The 19,555-nt window shown below is 43.8% G+C and overlaps 1 protein-coding gene across 1 annotated transcript in view; it reads right to left on the reverse strand.

Moving 5' to 3' along the window:
* LOC106572132 (uncharacterized) overlaps positions 1–19,555 on the reverse strand; it is an 84,298-nt gene that overhangs the window by 33,542 nt on the left and 31,201 nt on the right. Inside the window, exons 4-15 of the mRNA XM_082961499.1 lie at positions 18,473–18,595; positions 18,230–18,352; positions 17,767–17,904; positions 17,490–17,612; positions 11,530–11,652; positions 11,079–11,249; positions 8,644–8,775; positions 8,066–8,194; positions 7,745–7,873; positions 5,763–5,897; positions 5,357–5,491; positions 913–1,038 (exon numbers count right to left, since the gene is read on the reverse strand). Coding sequence (XP_082817625.1) covers positions 913–1,038; positions 5,357–5,491; positions 5,763–5,897; positions 7,745–7,873; positions 8,066–8,194; positions 8,644–8,775; positions 11,079–11,249; positions 11,530–11,652; positions 17,490–17,612; positions 17,767–17,904; positions 18,230–18,352; positions 18,473–18,595 — 1,587 coding nt within the window. The remainder of the gene's footprint in view (positions 1–912; positions 1,039–5,356; positions 5,492–5,762; positions 5,898–7,744; positions 7,874–8,065; positions 8,195–8,643; positions 8,776–11,078; positions 11,250–11,529; positions 11,653–17,489; positions 17,613–17,766; positions 17,905–18,229; positions 18,353–18,472; positions 18,596–19,555) is intronic.

Here is a 19,555-nt window from a genome sequence, read left to right on the forward strand (position 1 = left end):
GCAGTATTTTCAAACAGCTCTTACACTAAAAGGGTATTATAATTTTCAAAATGTCACAGTATTATTCCAACTTCATAGCGCGGAAATATATATAAAACACAGGGAAACTACGTTTTTGACTGCACTGGGCCTTTAAGTACTCTCCCTTCTCTAAAACTGCCAGGCTCAATTCCATCACCTCTTCCAAGGAGCTCGTATTCCCAACAATGTCCAAGAGAATTTCAAACGGACCAGAATGGAAACACATTAAAGATGCAATCACAACATGTTTTCTGGGTTGTTTTACTATGGTTAGCAGTTGGAGAGAGATGTGTGCCATCACATTGTTGAATATAACACACGTACTGCTCTGGCCAGCCCAGCCCATGTTGAATTGAAGAGAGCTTTTAAAGAGGACAGACTGTGGCCGATACTGCGGCCCAGAGATTTTCCCATGCCAGTATGCCAGGAGGATATTCCTATGGGATTTGTCATTATGCCCGGCCAGCCAGAAGAGGATGGGCTCTGGTTCTAGGAGGACTGGTTCCTCTACCTACAGTTTTCCTTCTTTTTCAAACGTCTTGGGAGGTTGAGTTTTTTTATTCAGTGACAGCTTTATTTTTTGTACAGTTAATATTCTACCTACCTAGTGCCAGACAAATGTCTTTGGATATTTTCCTAGCGTCTGTTGAAGGCCATGGCATTGACGGCCTAAACGTCATGATTTTAATTTTAAGTAGATAATACAATCTCATGTTTTTATGATAGAGAGTCCGGCCTTTTCCTTCCTGATGTTTGTGCAGTACACGTAAAGAAAAAAGAAAAAATATTTTTAATTTATTGATTGGAACCCCTTGCACCCTCCACCCGAGTTCCTCTTCCCCCATGGCCCTATACGACACGCCCTAATAGCATGTTGGCCCCCATCCTTACCAGTTTCACAGTGCTGTCCCTTCATCCCCGCAAGACAGTGACATTGTCCTGTCATGTTGTCACATGGGGAGCCAGAGCAGTGGCACGATTGGTTACATCCAGCCCCGTAGTGACCCTCTGGACAGTCTGTGAAAGAGGACACACACATTTATGATTTATTGAAAGATAGTATGATGATATACAGACGAAAAACACACTATACTATTTTATGTTTACACAACTGTTTGGCTACCCTCAATTGAACTGAATTCGGATGAATATGTTTGATTAGATTAATATGTAGGAAATATCTATGGATGGGTGTTGAATAGCATATGCTTTTCCTGTGTCAAGTTTGTCTGATATCCCCCGTGGCATGTGAATGGTGGATCTAGAGTGGCTTGCGAAAGAAATCACTCCCCTTGGCATTTTTCCTATTTTGTTGCCTTACAACTTGGAATTAAAATCGATTTTTGGGGGGGTTTGTATCATTTGATTTACACAACATGCATACCACTTTGAAGATGCTAAATATTTTTTATTGTGAAACAAACAAGAAATATGACAAAAAAAAGAAACTTCTCCATGCATAACTATTCACCCCCCCCAAAGTCAATACTTTGTAGAGCCACCTTTTGCAGCAATTACAGCTGCAAGTCTCTTGAGGTATGTCTCTATAAACTTGGCACATCTAGCCACTGAGATTTTTGCCCATTCTTCAAGGAAAAACTGCTCCAGCTCCTTCAGGTTGGATGAGTTCCACTGGTGTACAGCAATCTTTAAGTCATACCACAGATTCTCAATTGGATTGAGGTCTGGGCTTTGACTAGGCCATTCCAAGACATTTAAAAGTTTCCCCTTAAACCACTCGAGTGTTGCTTTAGCAGTATGCTGAGGGTCATTGTCCTGCTGGAAGGTGAATCTCCGTCCCAGTCTCAAATCTCTGGAAGACTGAAACAGGTTTCCCTTATGAATTTCCCTGTATTTAGCACCATCCATCATTCCTTCAATTCTGACCAGTTTCCCAGTCCCTGCCGATAAAAAAACATCCCCACAGCATGATGCTGCCGCCACCATGCTGGGGATGGTGTTCTCGCGTGATGAGAGGTGTTGCGTTTGTGCCAGACATAGCGTTTTCCTTGATGGCCAAAAAGCTCAATTTGCGTCTCATCTGACGAGAGTACCTTCTTCCATATGTTTGGGGAGTCTCCCACATGCCTTTTGGCGAACACCAAACATGTTTGCTTATTTCCTTCTGGCCACTCTTCCGTAAAGCCCAGCTCTGTGGAGTGTACGGCTTAAAGCGGTCTTCTGGAAAGATACTCCAATCTCCGCTGTGGAGCTTTGCAGCTCCTTCAGGGTTATCTTTGGTCTCTTTGTTGCCTCTCTGATTAATGCCCTCCTTGTCTGTGAGTTTTGGTGGGTGGCCCTCTCTTGGCAGGTTTGTTGTGGTGCCATATTCTTTCCATTTTTATATAATGATGTTCAAAGTTTCGGATATTTTTTTATAACCCAACCCTGATCTGTAGTTCTCCACAACTTTGTCCCTGACCTGTTTGGAGAGCTCCTTGGTCTTCATAGTGCCGCTTGCTTGGTGGTGCCCCTTGCTTAGTGGTGTTGCAGACTCTGGGGCCTTTCAGAACAGGTGTGTATATATACTGAGATCATGTGACAGATCATGTGACACTTAGATTGCACACAGGTGGACTTTATTTAACTAATTATGTGACTTCTGAAGGTAATTGGTTGCACCAGATCTTATTTAGGGGCTTCATAGCAAAGGGGGTGAATACATATGCATGCACCACTTTCCATTTTAATTTTTTTGAAACAAGTTATTTTTTAAATTTCACTTCACCAATTTGGACAATTTCGTGTATGTCCATTACATGAAATTAAATTACAGGTTGTAATGCAACAAAATAGGAAAAACGCCAAGGGGGTTGAATACTTTTGCAAGGCACTGTATCTAGCACAGAATGTCCAGCAATTCCCCATCTACTAATGTTGATTTACATGGGAAACCAGGGATGTGCACGCTCCAGTAAAATGTATTGAATCGATAAATGCCAGGGAGAGGGAGGGATAGAGAGTGATGGGGGTGTACATAGAGAGAGTGAGAGAAAGAAAGAGAGAAAGCGATGGAGATATACAGCACCAGTCAAACATTTGGACACACCTACTCATTCAAGGGTTTTTCTTTATTTGTACTATTTTCTACATTGTAGTATAATAGTGAAGACATCGACACTATGAAAAAACACATATGGAAGTAGTAATGTGGTATGTATGTAGTAACCAAAAAAGTGTTAAACAAATCAAAATATATTTTAGTTGTGCCACCCTTTGCCTTGATGACAGCTTTACACACTCTTGGCATTCTCTCAACTAGCATCATCTGGAATGCTTTTCCAACAGTCTTGAAGGAGTTCCTACATATGCTGAGCACTTGTTGGCTTCTTTTCCTTTACTCTGTGGTCCAACTCATCTCAAACCATCGCAATTGGGTTAAGGTCGGGTGATTGTGGAGGCCAGGTCATCTGATGCAGCACTCCATCACTCTCCTTCTTGGTCAAATAGCCCTTACACAGCCTGGCGTCTTTTGCTCGTGTGTTTTGGCCCAAGCAAGTCTCTTCTTATTATTGGTGTCCTTTAGAAGTGGTTTCTTTGCAGCAATTCAACCATGAAGGCCTGATTCACGCAGTCTCCTCTGAACAGTTGATGTTGAGATGTGTCTGTTACTTGAACTCTGTAAACTCTGTCAGAATAGCACAATTGGTTACGAGCCCGTCAAACAGTAGCCATACCCTACGGCGACTTTCTCTGAGACCCTGTACTCATTTACAGATTGAGGGTATCCTTCCCCTCCAGAGTGCCCAGAGTATCCAAATTAAAATGGAGGGGAAAGGTTGAAAAACATACCATTAAGAGAGATGCAGATAAACAGAGGAGGGAAATTAGAGGAGGTAGGCCAGGACGATTCCCCTCGCTCCCCGATATTTCTAATTGATTGGAGATGCAAGGCCCTGATCGCTTAATGACTTCCAGATGACAAGAAACTCATCGCCAGCTTGGTGTTTCAATTAAACTATTCTGGTTGTTTCTGTCTGTTATTGACCGACACACATAAACGGACACATATAGACATATACGCATGCATAGCTACATACACACGCAGACACAAAACAACAATATAGGAACACACTTATGCAGTAAGTGCATCTCCACAACCACTTTCATGTGCCCTTCGCTAAGAATCTCACAACAAGGTACTTAATTGTTACCCCAAAATGATTTGATATGGAGATAAAAACGGCTGCATTGGAGCTTTAAACCACATCAAGAAACCACTTTTGAGGTCTTAGAAAAATAGAAGAAATGCGAGTGCGCACCAGCAAGATACCTTTGTTTGGTTAGCAATGTCTCTGTAGTTCTCATGTGATTGCAGAGTTTGCAAAACAAATGGCCACTGGAATGATGCAAATAATGATGATATACCAGGTAGGTATAGGTTACTTTGTAGTTAACATTTAATGGAGAAGGTTTTTGGGAGAGCCTTTCCATCTCTACCAGAAGAAGGTTATCATTAGCATCATCGCTAACGGCTACACATATGTGCAACACACACACACACACACACACACACACACACACACACACACACACACACACACACACACACACACACACACACACACACACACACACACACACACACACACACACACACACGTGCCGTTTCAGAAAGTTGCAGGAAAATACAAATCACTGATGCATTTTGATCTTTTCTTAATAATAACTTGGGCAAATTCATGCATTTTCAAATAAGTTCAATACATTTAGTTGATTTTCTACTTGTTGATTTGAATACATTTTTGAATATTGTTGAATTTAGTTTTATTGTCTGGATTCCGTGATTCTGTACGGAACACAGATTTTATAGGGCCCTAGGTTTAGCAGGTCTGTTGGAATTGGGTTAGAACCAAACCCTGCACACCCAGGCCAGTAGCTCTCCAGGACCAGAGTTGGAGACACCCCATCCGTCTCTTGTTGATTATTGTGTTACTGCTCAGCACAAACCGCATGAGAGGGGAAAACAGATGACCAGTGTTGAGTACCACATCTAAAAGAAGACAAACTCATAAACAGCTGCAACTACTGTGTGTATGAAAAACTGAGTCCATGAGAAACACCATGAGAAAACTATCAAAAACAAACATGAAACCAGTCGCTTTGGAATCTAGCCATGACAGAGAATGAGTGTAATAGACTTAGATGCCATACTGTGCATGTGTGCATGTGTGAGTGAGTGCGTGTGTGTGTCTGTGTGCATGTCTGCAAGCTTTTTATGTTGTCTCGCCTGAGGGAGTTAGAAACAAGAAATACACATTTCTGTTCCCAATACATGGACAACAAAGTACTATTCTGCATTGGTCTGGGTTGGCATGCCATGCACTGTACCCACCTAGGTCACAGTTGTCCCCATGGAAGCCAGGTGGGCACTGGCTCAGACACTCCCCTGTCACATGATCACAGGGTACCCCAGATGGACACTGACATGTCCTCTTGCAGGCCAGGCCATAGTATCCTCTATTACACTCTAGAGGAGAGGAGCAAAAGCCGGTTAAAGGTACTGGTTACACATTTAGGGCCCGTTTCCTGGACCGAGATCAAGCCAGATAGAACCTTTCCTTGACGTATGTGTGTTTTGTTTGCTTGTGTGTCTGTGCGTGCATGTACATAGGTATATGTATATGTGAATGCGTGTGTGTGTTTATGTGTGCGCGTGCACATACGTGTATGTGTGCATGTGCATGCGTGTGTCTGGGTACGCTCGTGTGTGTGTGCAGAACATCTTCTGGACCACTGACCCTCCTGGCAGTTCTTGCCCTGGTAGCCTGGTTTACAGACACAGGAGCCATGGTTGCGGTGGCACTCTAGGGTGTTCTGTTGGACACACTGGCACTCCTCCGAACAGCCAGGGCCGTACGCCCACTTAGGACACGCTGGGGAGAGACGGCACACCAAGCGTTAAACAGGACTGCAGGCTTGATAGGGTACACACTGCCCAACTGTTTACATTGTAGTGCAGGGGAAGAGAGGTCTGAGGCCCTTATTCATAAATATGTTTTTTTTTCTTATCTTGATTATTGTCCAGTCATATGGACAATATGAGCACGTCTTGCTCTTCATTGTAATCAGAAGGCTAATATTAATACTATGCATGTCAGTCTCTCTTGGCTAAGAGTTGAGGAAAGACTGACAATCACTTCTTGTTTTCTTAAGAAAAATGTATGTTTGTCCAAATTGTTTGCATAGTCAACTTACACACAGCATTAACATACACACTTACCCCACCAGACATGCCACCAGTGGTCTTTTCACCGTCCCCAGGTCCAGAACAAATTCAAGGAAACTAACAGTATTATACAGGTCCATGAGTGCATGGAACTCCATTTCATATAGCGCAAGTGAACAGCAAACCTGGTTTAAAAAAATAAAAATAAAGCAACACCTCACGACACAACGCCTCTCCCCCATGTGACCTACTTGTTGTGTGTATGTACTGACATGTATGTGTAACTGATAGATGCACACACACACACACACACACACACACACACAACATGTTCATGTTTTTAAATGTATGTAAATTGTAATGTCTTTTGTCTGTAATGTATTTTCCGTTATGTGTTGGACCCCAGTAAGACTATCTCATTTTATTTTTTTCATTTTAGTCATTTAGCAGACATTCTTATCCAGAACAACTTACAGTAGTGAATGCATACATTTCATAATTTTTTTTCTGTGCTGGCCCCCTGTGGGAATCAAACCCACAACCCTGGCGTTGCAAACACCATGCTCTACCAACTGAGCTACAGGGAAGGCTAACTATCGCTCACCATTGACGTCGGATAATGGGGATCCTAATAAATCAAATCATATAAAGCATCTTAGAGTTGGTGTTCTGATTTAGGATCAGTTTTGCCTTTTTTGATCATATTGATCACAACAGAGGGGACCTGATCCTAGATCAGCAATTCTACTGGCCGAACAGCCCCAGTTCACAGTAAGATCCAGATGTACCAGGAATGAGTCCTTCCTTGAGGTAATCACTGGTCCTGGCAGTCAGAGAAATGGCTACAGGGAGTGAAAGAATGACATAAAGCAGTGGTTCCCAAACTGTGGGGCACGCTGGGTTTTTAAGGAACTCAGTCCGACTTTCAACTTACTCTTGAAAGTTGTAATAGTAGAATGCACAAGGTGACATTTCTAAATTGGGTAGTGCATCATCAGTTGTCCTTTTGTCATGTCAGTCATTGCAGACCTTAGAGAGCTATTTATAACTTGTCAGAAATGTCCAGATCAACTAGCCGAGGTCAGTTATTGTTTTTTAGCTAGGTGTTTTTGCCCATTGGTTTTGACATTCAGGGAGAAAATGTTCTAATGTTTGAGCCACTCAGATACAGTGTCACATGAACACATATAAGACATGGCAAAATGTATAGAATTGCAGGAAATGATCTTTAAAACTACAAAATGTTCTCTCCACCCCATATCAATATGCATATAATTGCAGGAGATTTTCTTTAAAATGGCAACAAAAAAAACTATCCACACCATAGCAAAACATATATAGAATTGCAGGAAATAAGATATAAACCTGCAAAATGTTCTCTCCTCCAACAAAAGGGGTGAGAACAGTCATGGACAGTGCTTGTGCCCATAGAAATAGCGTGGGATGTTCCCCTATGACAGAAGGGGGTGAAATGTGTTTGGGAACCACGGACATAAAGGAAATAGAAGGAAAGAAACTACAGGTAGAGAGGCAACGAGACATCATGCCACTCACTTAGATGACAGAAGCGCCCGTAGAGCCCGGGATCACACAGGCAGGCTCCATAGGTACGATGGCAGCGCCCGTTATTGGCACAGTTACACTTCTTATTGCAAAGTTTCCCATACAGGCCCTTAGGACAGCCTACAGAGCACAGAGACACAGAAGCAAGAGTAGAAAGTACAACATATTATAATGTGCACCAATATTAAGATGTGCACTTTTAGGACAATTCCATTGGTTCAATTGTAAGCTAAATAAATTGTACATTTTTGAGAGAAAGCAATGCCATTTTGATCCAGTGCTGCATGATAACATGAATCTGTGCCAACTCACCATCCTGGCACATGTCCCCGCTGATGCCAGGCGGGCAGCGGCAGTGCCCGTTCACAGGGTCACAGGTGGCACCATTCTTACACTTACAGCTGAAGGAGCAGTTCCTGCCAAAGGTGCCCTCTGGACAAGCTGGGCAAAGGGAAGGAGAGAGAGGGTGAGAGAGGGTTAGAGAAGCAGAGACAGAGGTAGGGCGTTATTTCTCTCAACAAAGCTATATACAGTAGATACATCATCAAAATACGGAATTTTCTGTAGGATGATTATGTCTGACAGAATGTGAAATTGCATTTAAACATAAGGTAGGCCACTTTTATAGCTTCACCCAGCAATAGATAGAGAAACATTTGGTTAGAAGTTAGATGACTAGTAACACAACAGAGTGAGTGTACACCATTGCAAACTGTAGCAAAATGTTTTGCAAAGGAAATATTTTGCAGTCCCCTCCATGTTTATATTGGTTTGCTTTCGTTTAGTTCCTAGTAAATACATTCTCAGGTAATCAGCATCACCTGTGACTTTGAGGGTTTAAACCCTGTTGATGTTTTGATGTTTTGTTTTCTCTGCATGGCTTCACTCACTCTGGTTGCAGACAACACCTGTCCACCCATCAGGACAGTCACAGTGGCCCTCCTCCATGTCACACACGCCACCGTTGGAACAGTCTTCACACGTCAGGCTGCAGTCGTAACCAAACGTGTTGTTTAGACACACTGGGGAGGTGGAAGAAGAGGAGAAGAAGAAGAAGTAAAAAATATATACAGTAGCAGTAGCAGATTCCTTAGTGAAGACATCAAAACTATGAAATAACACACATGGAATCAAGTAGTAACCAAAAAAGTGTAAAGTTTCAAAGTTCATTAGTGTAAAGTTCCCCAGGTACATTTGGGCAAATCGTGAAGGACGCATTTACATTAACATTACATTTTTCTGCAAGAATATCGTCAAATCTGTATACTTGGACTTTGATTTAGCTTTCCAGTATTAGTAGCGATATTGTAAGTTCAACATTTGCAAAACATCCAGTTTTCATATCTTCATAAGTCTCCATATTCTTGCCATTTATGTCCAAAAGGAAAAGGCTTGCTATTGCACAAGGATAGCAGCACAATTGTGTGACAGATACGGGATTTCCTCCTGTAAAGCCCAGCTCATTGGCTATCTAGCTAGCTTTGTTTGACCCTGATTGGTGCTGATTTGACAAATCAAGTGAAGTCCGCCCGTGTCATCTGTGCGCCATGAAGGCATCGCTCTCTGACCAAATTTGGCGTCCTATAGGATACATTACACTCCTAATGATATAGTGGTAATGTTCTGGTTACGTTCTAGGATCTCTGAGGAATAAATACGAACATAATTTGACTGGTTGAAATAACGTTTAGGGTTAGATTTTCACAGATTCCTTTCTTTGCAAATTGAATGAGTGGAAATACAAAATAGATCGTGCATGCTATATGGACATTTTTAGGATATGAAAAAGGATTTTATCTAACAAAATGACATTTCATGTTATCTCTGGGACCCCTTGGATGATAAATCAGAGCAAGATTTCAGAATGTAAGTCCACATTTCACCTTCAGAGGTGAATTTATCAAACCTATCGCTGTGAAAAAAGTGTTTTGTTGTTAGGAGCTCTCCTCAAACAATAGCATGGCATGTTTTCACAGTAATAGCTACTGTAAATTGGACAGTGCAATTATATTAAAAGGCATTTAAGCTTTCAGCCGATACAAGACACTTATATGTACCGACATTTGTTGTTTCTCTAAAATCTGCAGTCGTGACACACGGAGCTGCATGATTTACAACTGTCCCGTGGACGGGACGCCTACCCCTTTAATATTTCTTCAAGTGCAGTTGCAAAAACCATCACACGCTATGATGAAACTGTCTATCATTAGGACCGCCACAGGAAAGGAAGAGGATAAGTTCATTAGAGTTACCAGCCTCAATAATTACAGCCAAAATAAATGCTTCACAGAGTTCAAGTAACAGACACATCTCAACATCAACTGTTCAGAGGAGACTGTGTGAATCATTTCATCGCGGTCGAATTGCTGCAAAATAAAACACTACTAAAGGACATCAATAATAAGAAGAGACATGCTTGGGCCAAGAAACACGAGCAATGGACATTAGACCAGTGGAAACCTGTCCTTTGGTCTGATGAGTCCAAATTTGAGATTTTTGGTTCCAACCGCCATGTCTTTGTGAGACACAGAGTAGGTGAACGGACAATCTCCGCAATGTGTGGTTCCCACCGTGAAGCATGAAGGAGGTGTGATGTGTGGGGGTCCTTTGCTGGTGACACTGTCTGTGATTTATTTACAATTCAAGGCACACTCAACCAGCATGGATACCACAGCATTCTGCAGCTATACGCCATCCCATCTGATTAGTTGGACTATCATTTGTTTTTCAACAGGACAATGACCCAAAACACACCTCCAGGCTGTTTGACCAAGAAGGAGAGTGATGGAGTGCTGCATCAGATGACCTGGCCTCCACAATCACCTGACCTCAACCCAATTGAGAAGGTTTGGGATGAGTTGGACCGCAGAGTGAAGGAAAAGCAGCCAACAAGTGCTCAGCATATGTGGGAACTCATTCAAGACTGTTGGAAAAGCATTCCTCATGAAGCTGGTTGAGAGAATGCCAAGAGTGTGCAAATCTGTCAAAGGCAAAGGGTGGCTACTTTGAAGAACCTAAAATCTAAAATATATTTTGGTTACTACATGATTCCATATGTGTCATTTCATAGTTTTGATGTCTTCACTATTATTCTACAATGTAGAAAATAGTAAAAATTAAGAAAAACCCTTGAATGAGTAGGTGTGTCCAAACTTTTGACTGGTACTGTAAACGTAGATAAATATTGAGAAAAGGACTTGGAGTAATCTTAAAAAATAACCAAATTCATCATCGGTGCAAACAAGCTGTTTAGGAACTGCTTATAAGTTGCTTGTATAGGTGTTACGACAGCCTTATGTAGGTGTTAGTACAGGTGTATGTATACCAAAGGTCTGGGTGAGGGTGCTCTGGGCCCGCAGCTCTCCCAGGCTGTCCTCCTCGTAGTCGTCATAACGCTCCAGCGGCTGGTAGTCCCTCAGCAGGGTTATCTGGGGCAGAGGGCGCTCCACTGCGATGTGACTGCTCCACTCCGACGCCTCTACTGCCCCCTCCAGGGCTGGAGGGAGAGAGTACAACAGTCATTGTCATTCTCCTTGCACACTTTCTCGCCAAACTAATATCCAGTTTAGCATGCCACTTATTAACATAAAGCAATTTGTTGCTTGTAAACTCTGGGTCCTAGCTATAGCCTTTAACTTGTACTGCCAGTTATAGCCTACCACTAAGGCCCAGAGTTCTTCCGAGTCAGGTTACAATCAGGTCAGGAAAATTCCTGGCCCAATGTATTATTTCTACCTGACTACCACCAAGACAGGATTCATATCTGATCCACTTACGAATACAAGAGACATGGTCCTCATCTAGCCGGTGTCCTAGGTGACAGTAGCACTGAAAGGAGCCGGCTGTGTTCTGGCAGGTATGGTCACAGCCTCCGTTGTCTACCAGACACTCATCCACATCTGCAACATCAACAACCAGAAAATGCAGATTTCCTGAAGAAAATGTATGTGCTTGCTTCAGCAGTCTAAAATATATTTCATGGTAGTGTCAGAGGTTTAAATTGTTAGAGGCAAATGTACAGTTTAAGTTGAAGCAAGCACCCTTATTAAAACAGCAAAGAAAATGGCATTAAAGAGCACCATAGGTTCAGCATCATCATGACATGACATCATCGTACACGACATCATCGTACACAGCGGGGTGTCTTCCTGCTTAGAAACATCAACAACAGAACTAAAATCTGCCAAGACTGCGATTATTGGCTCCATCCAATGTGCCCCCTTGTGGTATACATACAGTGTACAGTATATTGGGAAGAGCCAACTATTACAATCTTGAGACTTAGATTCTGTTGGCTGTGGGTTGTTAATTCACTAATAAGGTACAGGAAACTTGCAGACTTGTTTACGCTGCTGTGCGTTTTGTTGCCGATCTTACTTTGCTACCTGACGGTTTTTTACTTTTTCATTACCGTATATTTTTACTTTTTCCCTCACTCAACTTTTTTCATTCAACTTTTTCACCCCGGAGGTTTTATCTGGACATGGTTCGTCAGGACTTCAAACAGCCGAAGCTAAGTAACATTAACATGATGCCTTCTAATTGCAGTCGTTGTACTTATAATATACAGGAGAACGATCGCCTTACGGCAAGGATAGCTGTGCTGCAAGCCCAGCTTCAGACGCGATCGTTAGGCAAGGCTAATTTCAGTGTAGGAAAGGATGAAACAGTGTCTATGCCACCAGTAAGTACAGATAGTAACGTTAGTATAAACCCCCTCGCACGGTCCCCGCAGCCGGACATCTTTCTCATGGCTTCTGGAGGGAAACGCTGTAGGAATGCTCAACCGGTGTCGCTTATTCAGCCGACAGAAACTTTCAACCGGTTCTCCCCATTAAGCGAGTCGGAGTCGGAGGCCGAGATTTCTCTGGTCTCTACTCCTCCCGTTGTGGGGTCTGAGACGCCGACGGCTCCCACCATTAGCTCTGACAAATTGAAAACCCTAGTCATTGGCGACTCCATTACCCGCAGTATTAGACTTAAAACTAATCATCCAGCAATCATACACTGTTTACCAGGGGGCAGGGCTACCGACGTTAAGGCTAATCTGAAGATGGTGCTGGCTAAAGCTAAAACTGGCGAGTGTAGAGAGTATAGAGATATTGTTATCCACGTCGGCACCAACGATGTTAGGATGAAACAGTCAGAGGTCACCAAGCGCAACATAGCTTCAGCGTGTAAATCAGCTAGAAAGATGTGTCGGCATCGATTAATTGTCTCTGGCCCCCTCCCAGTTAGGGGGAGTGATGAGCTCTACAGCAGAGTCTCACAACTCAATCGCTGGTTGAAAACTGTTTTCTGCCCCTCCCAAAAGATAGAATTTGTAGATAATTGGCCCTCTTTCTGGGACTCACCCACAAACAGGACCAAGCCTGGCCTGTTGAGGAGTGACGGACTCCATCCTAGCTGGAGGGGTGCTCTCATCTTATCTACGAACATAGACAGGGCTCTAACTCCTCTAGCTCCACAATGAAATAGGGTGCAGGCCAGGCAGCAGGCTGTTAGCCAGCCTGCCAGCTTAGTGGAGTCTGCCACTAGCACAGTCAGCGTAGTCAGCTCAGCTTTCCCCATTGAGACCGTGTCTGTGCCTCGATCTAGGTTGGGCAAAATTAAAAATGGCGGTGTTCGCTTTAGCAATCTCACTAGTATAAAGACCTCCTCCATTCCTGCCATTATTGAAAGAGATTGTGATACCTCACATCTCAAAATTGGGTTACTTAATGTTAGATCCCTCACTTCCAAGGCAGTTATAGTCAATGAACTAATCACTGATAATAATCTTGATGTGATTGGCCTGACTGAAACTTGGCTTAAGCCTGATGAATTTACTGTGTTAAATGAGGCATCACCCCCTGGTCACACTAGTGACCATACCCCCCGTGCATCCGGCAAAGGCGGAGGTGTTGCTAACATTTACGATAGCAAATTTCAATTTACAAAACAAAAAACAATGACGTTTTCGTCTTTTGAGCTTCTAGTCATGAAATCTATGCAGCCTACTCACTCACTTTTTATAGCTACTGTTTACAGGCCTCCTGGGCCATATGCAGTGTTCCTCACTGAGTTCCCTGAATTCCTATCGGATCTTGTAGTCATAGCAGATAATATTCTAATTTTTGGTGACTTTAACATTCACATGGAAAAGTCCACAGACCCACTCCAAAAGGCTTTCGGAGCCATCATCGACTCAGTGGGTTTTGTCCAACATGTCTCTGGACCTACTCACTGCCACAGTCATACTCTGGACCTAGTTTTGTCCCATGGAATAAATGTTGTGGATCTAAATGTTTTTCCTCATAATCCTGGACTATCGGACCACCATTTTATTACGTTTGCAATTGCAACAAATAATCTGCTCAGACCCCAACCAAGGAGCATTAAAAGTCGTGCTATAAATTCTCAGACAACCCAAAGATTCCTTGATGCCCTTCCAGACTGCCTCTGCCTACCCAAGGACGTCAGAGGACAAAAATCAGTTAACCACCTAACCGAGGAACTCAATTTAACCTTGCGCAATACCCTAGATGCAGTTGCACCCCTAAAAACTAAAAACATCTGTCATAAGAAACTAGCTCCCTGGTATACAGAAAATACACGAGCTCTGAAGCAAGCTTCCAGAAAATTGGAACGGAAATGGCGCCACACCAAACTGGAAGTCTTCCGACTAGCTTGGAAAGACAGTACCGTGCAGTATCGAAGAGCCCTCACTGCTGCTCGATCATCCTATTTTTCCAACTTAATTGAGGAAAATAAGAACAATCCGAAATTTCTTTTTGATACTGTCGCAAAGCTAACTAAAAAGCAGCCTTCGCAAATGGAGGATGGCTTTCACTTCAGCAGTAATAAATGTATGAACTTCTTTGAGGAAAAGATCATGATCATTAGAAAGCAAATTACAGACTCCTCTTTAAATCTGGGTATTCCTCCAAAGCTCCATTGTCCTGAGTCTACAGAACTCTGCCAGGACCTAGGATCAAGGGAGATACTAAAGTGTTTTAGTACTATATCTCTTGACGCAATGATGAAAATAATCATGGCCTCCAAACCCTCAAGCTGCATACTGGACCCTATTCCAACTAAACTACTGAAAGAGCTGCTTCCTGTGCTTGGCCCTCCTATGTTGAACATAATAAACGGTTCTCTATCCACCGGATGTGTACCAAGCTCACTAAAAGTGGCAGTAATAAAGCCTCTCTTGAAAAAGCCGAATCTTGATCCAGAAATTATAAAAAACTATCGGCCTATATCGAATCTTCCATTCCTCTCAAAAATTTTAGAAAAAGCTGTTGCTCAGCAACTCACTACCTTCCTGAAGACAAACAATGTATACGAAACGCTTCAGTCTGGTTTTAGACCCCATCATAGCACTGAGACTGCACTTGTGAAGGTGGTAAATTACCTTTTAATGACGTCAGACCGAGGCTCTGCATCTGTCCTCGTGCTCCTAGATCTTAGTGCCGCTTTAGATACCATCGATCACCACATTCTTTTGGAGAGATTGGAAACCCAAATTGGTCTACATGGACAAGTTCTGGCCTGGTTTAGATCTTATCTGTCGGAAAGATATCAGTTTGTCTCTGTGAATGGTTTGTCCTCTGACAAATAAATTGTAAATTTCGGTGTTCCTCAAGGTTCCGTTTTAGGACCACTATTGTTTTCACTATATATTTTACCTCTTGGGGATGTTATTCGAAAACATAATGTTAAATGTCACTGCTATGCGGACGACACACAGCTGTACATTTCAATGAAACATGGTGAAGCCCCAAAATTGCCCTCGCTAGAAGCCTGTGTTTCAGACATAAAGAAGTGGATGGCTGCAAACTTTCTACTTTTAAACTCGGACAAAACAGAGATGCTTGTTCTAGGTCCCAAGAAACAAAGAGATCTTCTGTTGAATCTGACAATTAATCTGGATGGTTGTACAGTTGTCTCAAATAAAACTGTGAAGGACCTCGGCGTTACTCTGGACCCTGATCTCTCTTTTGAAGAACATATCAAGACTGTTTCAAGGACAGCTTTTTGCCATCTACGTAACATTGCAAAAATCTGAAATTTTCTGTCCAAAAATGACGCAGAAAAATGTATCCATGCTTTTGTTACTTCTAGGCTGGACTACTGCAATGCTCTACTTTCCGGCTACCCGGATAAAGCACTAAATAAACTTCAGTTAGTGCTAAATACGGCTGCTAGAATCCTGACTAGAACCAAAAAATTTGATCATATTAGTCCAGTGCTAGCCTCCCTACACTGGCTTCCTGTTAAGGCAAGGGCTGATTTCAAGGTTTTACTGCTAACCTACAAAGCATTACATGGGCTTGCTCCTACCTATCTTTCCGATTTGGTCCTGCCGTACATACCTACACGTACGCTACGGTCACAAGACGCAGGCCTCCTAATTGTCCCTAGAATTTCTAAGCAAACGGCTGGAGGTAGGGCTTTCTCCTATAGAGCTCCATTTTTATGGAATGGTCTGCCTACCAATGTGAGAGACGCAGACTCAGTCTCAACCTTTAAGTCTTTACTGAAGACTTATCTCTTCAGTAGGTCCTATGATTAAGTATAGTCTGGCCCAGGAGTGTGAAGGTGAACGGAAAGGCTGGAGCAAGAACCGCCCTTGCTGTCTCTGCCTTGCCGGTTCCCCTCTTTCCACTGGGATTCTCTGCCTCTAACCCTTTTACAGGGGCTGAGTCACTGGCCTACTGGTGTTCTTCCATGCCGTCCATGGGAGGGGTGCGTCACTTGAGTGGGTTGAGTCACTGACGTGGTCTTCCTGTCTGGGTTGGCGCCCCCCCCCCCCCCTTGGGTTGTGCCATGGCGGAGATCGTTGTGGGCTATACTCGGCCTTGTCTTAGGACGGTAAGTTGGTGGTTGGAGACATCCCTCTAGTGGTGTGGGGGCTGTGCTTTGGCAAAGTGGGTGGGGTTATATCCTGCCTGTTTGGCCCTGTCCGGGGGTATCATCGGATGGGGCCACAGTGTCTTCTGATCCCTCCTGTCTCAGCCTCCAGTATTTATGCTGCAGTAGTTTATGTGTCGGGGGGCTAGGGTCAGTCTGTTACATCTGGAGTATTTCTCTTGTCTTATCCGGTGTCCTGTGTGTATTTAAACATGCTCTCTCTAATTCTCTCTTTCCCTCTTTCTGTCGTTCTCTCGGAGGACCTGAGCCCTAGGACCATGCCTCAGGACTACCTGGTATGATGACTCCTTGCTGTCCCCAGTCCACCTGGCCGTGCTGCTGCTCCAGTTTCAACTGATCTGCCTGCGGCTATGGAACCCTGACCTGTTCACCGGACGTGCTTGTTGCACCCTCGACAACTACTATGATTATTATTATTTGACCATGCTGGTCATTTATGAACATTTTAACATTTTAACATCTTGACCATGTTCTGTTATAATATCCACCCTGCACAGCCAGAAGAGGACTGGCCACCCCTCATAGCCTGGTTCCTCTCTAGGTTTCTTCCTAGGTTTTTGGCCTTTCTAGGGAGTTTTTCCTAGGGAGTTTTTCCTAGCCACCGTGCTTCTTTCACATGCTTTGCTTGCTGTTTGGGGTTTTAGGCTGGGTTTCTGTACAGCACTTTGAGAATATCAGCTGATGTACGAAGGGCTATATAAAAATACATTTGATTTGATTTAAGTAAGCAGTAAGTCATAACACTGTGTAGATAGATAAAAAAAACATATTTTATCCCATTTTGATCAAGGAAGTTATGTTGCTTAATAGAACGTACCATCACAGCCACACCCATCCGAATTGAGACGGTAGCCAGCCCCGCAGTAGCATTCGTAACCCCCGGGATAGTTGGTACAGTCCTGCTCGCAGCACGAGCTTCCCACCTCACACTCGTCCAAGTCTGAAACATACACAGTCGTTGTTGACAAGTCTGTCTATGGAGAGATTTTAGTGGCAATTTTTTTATTGGATTCAATAACTTTGAATTCATGTAAAATTCGAAATTATTTGCAGATAAAAATCACTCCATATTGATCAAACTGCTCTTTGCTCACCCACACATGTCCTGAGGTCTTCATCCAGGTGGTAACCGTGGTGACAGCTGCAGACAAGTCCGAGGGTGGAGTGTTGGCACTTTTGGGAACAGCCTCCATTGGCAGTCTCACAACCATTCACGATCTCCATCTCGATTCCTTAAGAGAAAGAAATATGGCCACATTCCCAGAATATAGGATTATCGTTGCATTGTGAAGTTCTGCTGATCTGCGCAGACATTCGAACTAGCATTAGAGTTGACTGAGAAAGATTAGGAGTTGACTGACAGTGAATGGGAGTTGACAGAGGGAATGGGAGCTGACTGAGGGTGAATAGGAGTTGACTAAGAGAATGGAAGTTGACTGAGAGTGAATAAGAGTTGACATAGTGAATGGGAGTTGACTGAGAGAATGAGAGTTGACAGAGAGAATGGAAGTTGACTGAGTACAAATTATAGTTGAGAGTGAATGGGAGTTGACTTACGATAGCATTTCCTGCCATCGGCACCCAGCTCGTATGCTGGGTTACAGACACAGGTGAAGGAGCCTTGGTTGTTATGGCAACCGTGGGCACAAGCAGCTTGGTCTGTCTCACACTCATCAATGTCTGGGACACACACACACAACTTTAAACTACTTGCCTTTTAGCATTATCATCATAATCCTCATCACCACCATAACCAATAAAATCATCACCAGACTCATTTAGCAAATTATGGATATTTACCTTCACAGTTCTTGCCATCCTGTGCCAGTGTGTAACCAGGAAGACAGTTGCACTGAGCTCTCCCTCCGTCATTCTTGCAGGTGTGCATACAGCCCCCATTTCTGTCTGCACAGGGGTTTCTTACTGAAATACAGTTACATGGGATGAGTACACACACACGAACATTGAAAGAAACATTCAAGCACACGCTAAAACACACATGCACACACACACATTTTATAATATGCACTTGTCAGCCCTTCACTCTCTTTGACTAATAGATACATATGCATAACACACATAAGCAACATGCACACACATTGTGATGGCCCTGAACGTCTCAGTGCTTCTCCTTCCAATAGGGCGCTTCCCTTTTAATTCCCAATTAAATAGCCAGCATCAGCTGCTCAAAGTGGGGTGGTGATGGAGACGCGAATGAGAATGTGTTCAATCCGCAGTTCCGAAGCTTCTTTACTCTGTTTGTTTTGTTCTATTTAAAAGTGTGCTTTGTAGCCTAGTCGCAAGTTTAACCAGGATCGGATCCACTCATTGCTTCCTTTGGACAACACATCCTGTCACGTCCTGACCAGCAGAGGGAGTAATTGTATTAGTTTTGGTCAGGACGTGGCAGAAATAGACTGGACAGGTCCCGTGCTTTGGGGTAAGGGCTGTGGTGAGGCCTGGTATTTTCAGGCCGGTAAGCGCAGTACCAGCGCCCCGCATGTGCCAGGGGAGAGTGGGAATCGAGCCTGAAGGGGTGATGCCAACCCTGCGCTCAAGACCGCCAGTGCGCCTCTACGGTCCAGTATTTCCCACTACACGCACAGCCCGAGTGGCCCGCCTGTCCTCCGGCCCAGCCCGAGTGGCCCGCCTGTCCTCCGGCCCAGCCCGAGTGGCCCGCCTGTCCTCCGGCCCAGCCAGAGTGGTCCGTCTGCCCGGGTCAGCCAGAGTGGCCTGTCTGCCCGGCGCAGCCATCGGCGCCACCTAAGTAGGCGACGCCGAAGGTGGAGCGAGGTCCACGTCCCGCACCTGAGCCGCCTCCTATATAGGTGGGTTGGGGAGGGGGGGTGTAGCACAGTGCCATCATTGACGGCAGCCACCCTC

The sequence above is a fragment of the Salmo salar genome, chromosome 15 (genome assembly GCF_965601325.2).
Source record: "Salmo salar chromosome 15, fSalSal1, whole genome shotgun sequence".
Lineage (NCBI taxonomy): Eukaryota > Metazoa > Chordata > Actinopteri > Salmoniformes > Salmonidae > Salmo > Salmo salar.